We start from the raw sequence: 8517 nt of genomic DNA on the forward strand, positions 1-8517 counted from the left end.
CATGCCCCGCACACGCCAACATGCCCCGCACACGCCAACATGCCCCGCACACGCCAACATGCCCCGCACACGCCAACATGCCCCGCACACGCCAAGGCTGTAAACACAAAGCGGTGATAATGAGATGGAATTGTGAGTCATCTTGATTCAGTCTCTACAGTTTTTATACAAAAAGTGCACACACTATTCCCGCATACATAAGTAACATCATGCTGTCTAAAATTGTTCATTGCTTAAAGACATGGAAAAATATTCCCCACCATGGCCTGTACATACTATATACCGAAGTAGGAGACCATGATCTTGAAATTAAGATCCGTAGGGTGAGATGAATAGCAATTCGCCACCATGCTTTCTAAGACTAGAAATGCTATGTCTGGCTGCTTTGTTCTGATCTTCATCTCCCCCTCTACGCATAAAACACCAGCTGGACTTACAGGCTGCAGCACACTGCTAGGAGAAGGCAGAGTCCCACATCTGTCCTGCAAAGTCCACGTCCCCAAAGTCTCTGCTGCCTCCCCTCCACCCTCCCCCAGCCGACCCCTTAGGAAATCCGTCCACATCTGCGCGCATCTGCTACCATAGACAGGAGGCTGGGCTTTTTGCTCTGAGGACCTCCAGCGGCCATTTGCAGTTTATGGGATTGTAAATTTCAGGCCCCTGGTTTTCACCACTCAGGGTTGGCAGCCAAAGGGACCCTGCGTCCACCACGGGGTGACCATCACTTCACCGGCAGAGCTACCATGGTGGACAAGAAATGGTGGCATAAAATGGGGTTTTGTTTGTTTACTGAAGAGTTTCTCCAAAAACAGTTATATTGAGTACTAGTAGGTCAGGGAAATTGAAGGTCAGGCCATCCTGGTCAAAAACCGAAGTGTTTGAGACCCAACTCAACAGAAAAAGCCGGTGTGGTGGAACATGCCTGCCACCCAGCTACGTGAGAAGCACAGATGCAGAAAGGGTCAAGGTCTAGGTTGGCCTGGGCAAATGTGAGACCTTATCTCGAAAAGCTGAGCAAAACATGCAGGCGTGGCTCAAGCAGAAGAGCTCCTGCCCAGCAAGTGTTCAAGAAAATAAAATAGCTTGCGGATGGTACCTCCAAATGGACTCATTTGTTCACTAATTTGATCGATTAAAAATATCTCAAGCAGTTTGGGGTCAGGGAAGAAAAAAGAGAGAGGGGAGAGAAACAGGAGCGGGGAGGAGGAAGGGGAGAAGAGAGAGGCTGAAAAGATCGTCAGGGAAGTGAGGCACTAACAAGAAAATACGACCAGACTCGGGGTTCCCAGGGGGTCCCTGGCGCTCTGCTTTTCATTCTGGAACCCTTCGTATGGCATGTATGGCTCTCTGATTGGGGGATGGGAAGGGAATCAAAGGACAAAGGGTGAACCAATGCGGTGGCCATACCCACCAGACACTGCGCTGGAAAGGAACTTTACAACCTGGGGGAGAGGCGGGGAGGGGGAGAGCAGGAGGGAGAAAGGATGTTTGAGAAGAAATGTACTCATTTCCTTACTTATGTAACTGTAACCTCTCTGTACATCATCTTTACAATACTACTACTACTACTACTAGAATCAGAGTGTGACCTAAACAAACAGATTGGGAAGGCTGTCTAATTTTGAGGTATCTAACTTTAATCTCTGATCAGCAAAGAAACGCACAAGGTCTTAAGACTCACCCTTTTGTGCTGTATAAAGATGTCTGTCTGTGGCCGCTGGCAAACGAGTGTGGAATCCTCATTACTTGGGAGGCTGAGAGCTAAGAGGCCCAGAGACAACGGAAGCAGACAAGTCTGAGAGACTCACCTCCAGTGAAACTGCGAGAGTTGGAGGTGGAGGTGCGGCTCAACAGTTAGAGCACCAGCAGCGTGGGAAAAGCCCCGCAAGAGCTCAAGACGCTGAGTTCAAACCCCAGTACTGGCATGGACAGGTGCACGCGCTTGCGTGTAGACACACACACATGTACATACACACGTGTACACACACAGGTACACCGCCTCCCACCACGTGTGCATGACCAAAGCCAAATACAGCAGGAGCTCAATGAATTGCATTATTTAAATCAGAATCTTTCTTCTGCAGGTACAACCAACAATTCTGGAAATCCCAGATGATCTGAAACTGTCTTTTGAGAAACTTATGTGTCATAGGTGAGCCAACGATTTAAATCGACTTTAATTCTAGCTGTACTTAGTTACAGGCATGGAGTCCCGAATTGAGAAGCAGCAGAAGTAGTAGGTTTCAGGAATGGAATTTTTGGCTGGCTTTATTTTCTCTGACAAAAATTGTTTCTTTTTTTTTTTCTGTCTGAATGATTACTGAAACAACTGTGGAATGTGTGAGATTACTTCCCACTTGGTTCTCACGGAGAGAATAAAGAATAAGATTTCTTTGAACAGCCAGGGAGCTAAGGTGAACAGTTATAAGAATCCCAGCTTCTCGGGAGGTGGAGGTAGGAGGATTATGGTTCAAGGTCAGCCTAGGCAAAATGATCAGGAATTGCCATTGCAAAACCACGTTAAAAACCAAGGGGGCAGGGGGCGGGGTGAGCAGAAGGACTAGCACGCACCCCCGCAGGCACCTAGCAAGGAAAGGAGGGAGGGGGGAAAAGGAAGGAAGGAAGGAAGAGAATGGAGGGAGGGAGGGAAGGGGGGGAGAGAGGAGAGGAAGGGAGGGAGGGGAGGAGGGAGAGAACAGAGAGGGAGGAAGGAAGGAAGGAAGGGAGGAAGGAAGGAAGGGAGGGAGGGAGGGAAGCTGGCTGCTGGCTAGTTGGTCATTCCTTAAGCAGAACTAAATATACCTCTCTGTGTAGGTGAAATGTGTAATTCACAAATATAAGCCCTCACACACAGTGTTCCCTGACTCTAGGACAAGCTCTTTTTGTAGCAAAAATTCTGACCAATTCTGTTGTCACTGCAAATGAAATCCTTTCATAATTCTCATTCACTGGTTCTCCAAAGGTGAGGAACCCCCCCCCCCATGTAACTGTCAGAAAGAGGAGAACTCCATTTTGTGTTATCTTGAAAACTGCAGCTGAGGATGCGTCTAGTGGCGGAGGGTTTACCTAGCGTGCCAGAAGCTTGATTCCTAGCCTGGAGAAAAGGAAGGGAAGAGCCAGGGCTAGGAGGGAGGGGGGAGGGAGGAGGGACCGAGGGAGTGGGAATAAAGGAGAGAAGGAGGGAGGAAGGAAAAGGAAAAGGAAAAAAAGAGAAATCACCAGAGAAAAAACCAGAACTCCGCACATGGGATCCCTTTCCCTGCTTGTAGTAGATGTCTGGAATCTGAGTAGTCACAGTTCACAGAAGTTCACTTTTCTGTTAAGACGTTTGAAGTGCATTGCTGTGTTTTACTTATATTGCAAGTTAGATACTTTAAGTACAATTCCAACCCCCAAATCATTTATTGGTTTTATTTAAAAACAAATAGCACCTCATTCCTTTTAAAACTATAATCAAACAGGGTGCCAATGGCTTACACCTGCAATCCTAGCTACTCAAGAGAGCAGGGTGTAGAGGGCCAGGAAAGGTGGAGCGGCAGAAAAGTCTAGGAGACTCCATTTCCAAAACTAACCAGCAAAAATTCAGGCTGAAGGCATGGTTCAGTTAGGATAGTGCCAACTAAGCAAGCATGAGGCCCTGAGTTCAAACAACAGCAACCCATCCCCCACCCCCCAAAAAACCACCTAAAATTGGTATCAACCAACCAGAAATATTATTACATTGGTTTTCTATTTGGGGGATTTTTTTTCAGTGTAACAAAGGAAAATGAACCGTCTCTGTTTGACATTTAGCTGGAATGACTCTCAGGTAAAGGCCTGGTCCTATCTGTGGCTTATAATATTTGTGCTTCATAGATTTGTATTTATTTTTTGTGCCAATCATAGGGCTCGAACTCAGGGCCTGGGTGGCATCCATGAGCTTATTTTGCTCAAGGCTAGTACTTTGCCACTTGAGCCACTGTTCTACTCCCAGAGTTTCGATGCTTAATTGGAGATAAACATCTCACAGGTTTTCCTCCTTGGGCTGGCTTTGAACCATGATCCTCAGATCTTGCACACACAAGTTTATAAGTCTTATTACACATGAAGAAAAAAGGGAGAGAGAAAAGGCACAGATGCATATCTGTAGAACAGACAGACCTTAAACCACATAGTCCCTAAGTACCACCTGCCTCCTTGCCAAACACGGATAATGGAGAGGTTGGGCCATATTTTGGTAGCCATAGAGATCTTTGTGAAAGGAACAATTAGCTTCAATCCCTTGGTAGCCTATTACATTTCCCCCATTTGTCAGCCTTAAGAAAAGCAAACAATTTAGACCAATCCAGAAATGGCTAGGGGTCATACGGATTTTGAGTGAGCACTCCTGCAGTTTTGCATCAGGAGAAATAGAATGTGGTCAGGAATTTCCTAACTAAAACTTCTTCTCAAGTTTTCTTTAGTGCAGGAGTTTGCAGTTAAGGGCTTGCACTTGCTAAGTGTGTGCTCTACCAGTCCATCCCCCCGGCCGGGCTTTAGTTCATTTTTCAAACAGGGTTTCCGTCCTTCTGTGCACACTGGCTTTGTAGCTGGGATGCCAGCCCTGTGCGACCAGCTGGTAATTGTTGAGAAGGAGTCTCATAATCCTCCCCAGGAGCTAGGATTACACACATGAGCTGCCACACCAGTTCCCTTTTGTTTTTTAAGGGTAGATGACTATTTGGAAGAATTCTATCACTTTTTTCCTCTACTAATTGAAGGAACTTTCTCTAATCTTCCTTATTTTCATGTCATACGAGTCTTGCCAGTAGAATAGTTTAAAAATGGAAGGTTTGCAGGCACCAGTGACCTGAGGTTGCAATCGGGGGGGAACGTGGTTTGCAGCCAGCCCAGGTAGATAAGGCCATGAGTTAACTACCAAAAAGCTGGAAGTGGAGCTGTGGCTCAAGTGGTATAGCCGAGCCTTGAACAAAAACTCTCAGGAATAGCACCTAGGTCCTGAATGCAAGCTCTTGCAGTGGCACGCGCACATGCGATCACACACACACACACACACACACACGTTTATCAAAACCCATAAAAGTATCACTGATTGAACCAGTCATCCTAACCAACTGCAAAGTGGCCTGATCACAGGTTAGCAGATACTGTGTACTTAAAATGCATAGACAGACCTTTTCGCCAGATGCTAGCATTCGACAAATGTGTGTTCTTGCTTCTTCCAATCAGAGCGATGAATCCTCATCAATCCAAAACCCCGGAGTCTGAGTCTTCCCAAAACGACATCTCCACAGGTGTGTCTTCCTTCAGCGTCCTTGCGCTTTGAGCTACGCCGGCCGCGGCCCTGAGCTGGAAGCTTCGTCCCTAGGTTCTTTCGAATGCATTTCCAGTGCAACTTTGGTGTGTGTGGAGTGAGCCGCGGCCCCCCTCTCACCCCAACCCAGTCTGTTCCCATGCTGGGCCCCAGTTACCTTATCTAGCTTGCGTTTCCCCCACACCACACAATTCGAACCAATGTATAGTTGCTGAAGCCCTTCCGTGGTGATTGGAGTGCCGGCTGCATGAGAAGCCTTCCACAGGCAGCCCGAGGGTCCGAGAGGAAGAGAACCCTCTCCCAGGCTCCTAGAAAGCCTTCCTCCCGAAGGCCTTCGTCCTTTTACTCTCTGTATTCCCTAAAATACGTCTTCTTCCAGAAGCTTCTCAATACCATTCTCGCCTCACTTACTGGCAGTCTAGTATGGACAAGGACGCACCTCTGTCCCAGACCCTCGCATTGGATTCATTTCCATCCCTCAAAGAATCTGGCTGTGGGCTGGTGAGGTCGAAGCTGGCGATTCTTCGGGGTGGTATAACTCGTGTTTAGGAAAGTGCCGTTCCTAGCTCCTCATTTGCTCTAAGCTCACTGAATCCACCTGAAGTTTTTCTTTCATTAGATAGAGGCAATTTGTTTTTTTTAAATATCTAGATCATCAAGATCATTTGATACAAATAAAAAAGCGTAAGTTCTGTCTTGGAAAATGGTAGGAGATGCAGAGCTAGCATCAAACAGAGAATGCCATGTAGAAAGGGAATTTGAAGCTTACCTTGAAGGCAGACTGGAGGACCAGACACTCACGGACTCAAGGAACAGCGCGGTGTGGTGGAGACACCTGGGCTGGTGGAGTGCAGGGCCGCCAGCCCCTGCGCACCTCCTCTTCCGTATCCAAAACAGTGGATTCGTTCTTATTACCTGGAATACAGAACTAAGAGTGCCCCTCTCCATGCACGCTCTCACTGTTCCCTGGCCACGACCTCAGTCTCTCAAGGCCAGAAGGACACTAGATAACGCACATTTATTTCCTGACTCTAAAGGACAATGCAATAAGATGCTTTCCGCTAGTTTACTAGCCCGGGGAGTGGACAGCACTCCAGGCAGCAGTGTAAGGAGCAGACCTGAGCTAGGGCGGGCATGCTGTTCTTGCACAGACCCGGCCACCGAGTCCCGTGGGGAGAGGAGGCTGCAGAGGCAGGCCAGCGCTGAGGGGTGGGTCTACCGTTGCTTCCAGCCGGGACCTTCCCAAGCTCGGCTTTGCCTGGAAGGTCTAGTGAGCGGATCCTCCTTGCTGTGGTGGTTTTCTCATCCATGTTTCTACTCATAAAGCCAGAACGGCATCTTGTCCTACTTTGAGGGAGACCTGCAACACCACCTACCTTTGACTGACCCAGAAAACTGCTGGGCCGGCCCCAGGCCGCTGCTGTCTGCCACTTAAGCATGTTGGCACGCCAGTACTTGTTGCTTACTGCCAGCACACCGCCCAACCGTGCTGGGGTGCCTATGGCTTTGTTACAAATACTAAGTGGCTGGCTCACCCCAGTGATCGTCAGACTCACGATCATTTCCAGAAGGTTCCTGAATTCAGCCAAACCTTATCAATGACCGTAATTCCTAACAGCAAAATCACTGGAAATAACCCACCCCTGTATGTGGTGGAGATGCTTCCAGTTCACTTTGCTCGGCCTTGGCCGGAGGCCCTGCTGTGTGCATGCTCACACCTCCATAAACGTTGGTGCTGATGTCAGCTACTGCGTGGTGCATGCACCTGTCATGCTGGTCCCAAGTTAGGATTACCATCTGGACGCTGTCTCCGTCCCTTTGTTCCATACCCTGCATCAAGTTTCCTTTTCGTTTTAGTGACGAAATGGAACTGGATCCTAGATGTTTGAACTGTGGCTCGGATGGGAGTCAGGGCCCTCCCCCTTGGTCTCTCGGGGATGGCGGTGGGAAGGTGCTATTCCCACATTGATTTACTCCCTCCCAGCAAGGAGGCCTGCAGAAGAAGTTCAGCTGAATCAAACGTTCATACATTAAATCAGATTTAAAGGAGAGGTCAGGGCAGTTTGGATTTTAAAGAGCTCTAAAAGAAATAATTCACAACATAAAGGGTTTTTTTGTTTAATGAGATACAAATACTTCCTCTCCCGGCCATGGTTTACATAGTTTGCCTTTGATTCAGAGGACAGACCTGCGCGTGTGTTCCTGAATGAGAATGGAATCCTCTCTCCGCTTGTGGCCAGCATGGCAGCCCCATGTGTGCTCTCTCCATTTTTAGGTTAATTTGCAGAGCCTCTCACCACAGGGGTTTATTTCTAGGGACTTTTTGGGGGGTCTCTGAGGCTTAAACATTCATGGTTGCTAAGGTGGATTGTTGATAAGACAGTTTGAAAGAATCCTTATAAGAATTTTGAACCTTTTTTATAAAATGGAAGACGTCTGTGCTGGTCCTTGGTGGGTTTGAGTTTCTGGAAAGGTCTGTGCTGGCCCTTGGTGGGTTTGAGTTTCTGGAAAGGTCTGTGCTGGCCCTTGGTGGGTTTGAGTTTCTAGAAGACGTCTGTGCTGGCTCTTGGTGGGTTTGAGTTTCTGGAAGGGTCTGTGCTGGCCCTTGGTGGGTTTGAGTTTCTGGGAAGGTCTGTGCGGGCCCTGGGTGGGGTTGAGTTTCTGGGAAGGTCTGTGCGGGCCCTGGGTGGGGTTGAGTTTCTGGAAGGGTCTGTGCGGGCCCTTGGTGGGGTTGAGTTTCTGGAAGGGTCTGTGCTGGCCCTTGGTGGGGTTGAGTTTCTGGAAGGGTCTGTGCTGGCCCTTGGTGGGGTTGAGTTTCTGGGAAGGTCTGTGCGGGCCCTGGGTGGGGTTGAGTTTCTGGAAGCCCTTGGTGGGGTTGAGTTTCTGGAAGGGTCTGTGCTGGCCCTTGGTGGGGTTGAGTTTCTGGAAGGGTCTGTGCTGGCCCTTGGTGGGGTTGAATTTCTGGAAGGGTCTATGCTGGCCCTTGGTGGGTTTGAGTTTCTGGAAGGGTCTGTGCTGGCCCTTGGTGGGTTTGAGTTTCTGGAAGGGTCTGTGCTGGCCCTTGGTGGGGTTGAGTTTCTGGGAAGGTCTGTGCTGGCCCTTGGTGGGTTTGAGTTTCTGGGAAGGTCTGTGCTGGCCCTTGGTGGGTTTGAGTTTCTGGGAAGGTCTGTGCTGGCCCTTGGTGGGGTTGAATTTCTGGGAAGGTCTGTGCTGGCCTTGGTGGG

At 48.8% G+C, this 8517-nt stretch overlaps 1 protein-coding gene across 1 annotated transcript in view; it reads left to right on the forward strand.

Moving 5' to 3' along the window:
* The window catches only part of LOC105985182 (chromosome unknown open reading frame, human C1orf105), a 19533-nt gene that overhangs the window by 9443 nt on the left and 1573 nt on the right, over positions 1-8517 (forward strand). Inside the window, exons 4-5 of the mRNA XM_013015599.1 lie at positions 2085-2152; positions 5209-5273. Of these exons, the coding sequence (XP_012871053.1) occupies positions 2085-2152; positions 5209-5273 (133 nt within the window). The remainder of the gene's footprint in view (positions 1-2084; positions 2153-5208; positions 5274-8517) is intronic.

Source organism: Dipodomys ordii, unplaced genomic scaffold (assembly GCF_000151885.1).
Source record: "Dipodomys ordii isolate 6190 unplaced genomic scaffold, Dord_2.0 Scaffold27, whole genome shotgun sequence".
Lineage (NCBI taxonomy): Eukaryota > Metazoa > Chordata > Mammalia > Rodentia > Heteromyidae > Dipodomys > Dipodomys ordii.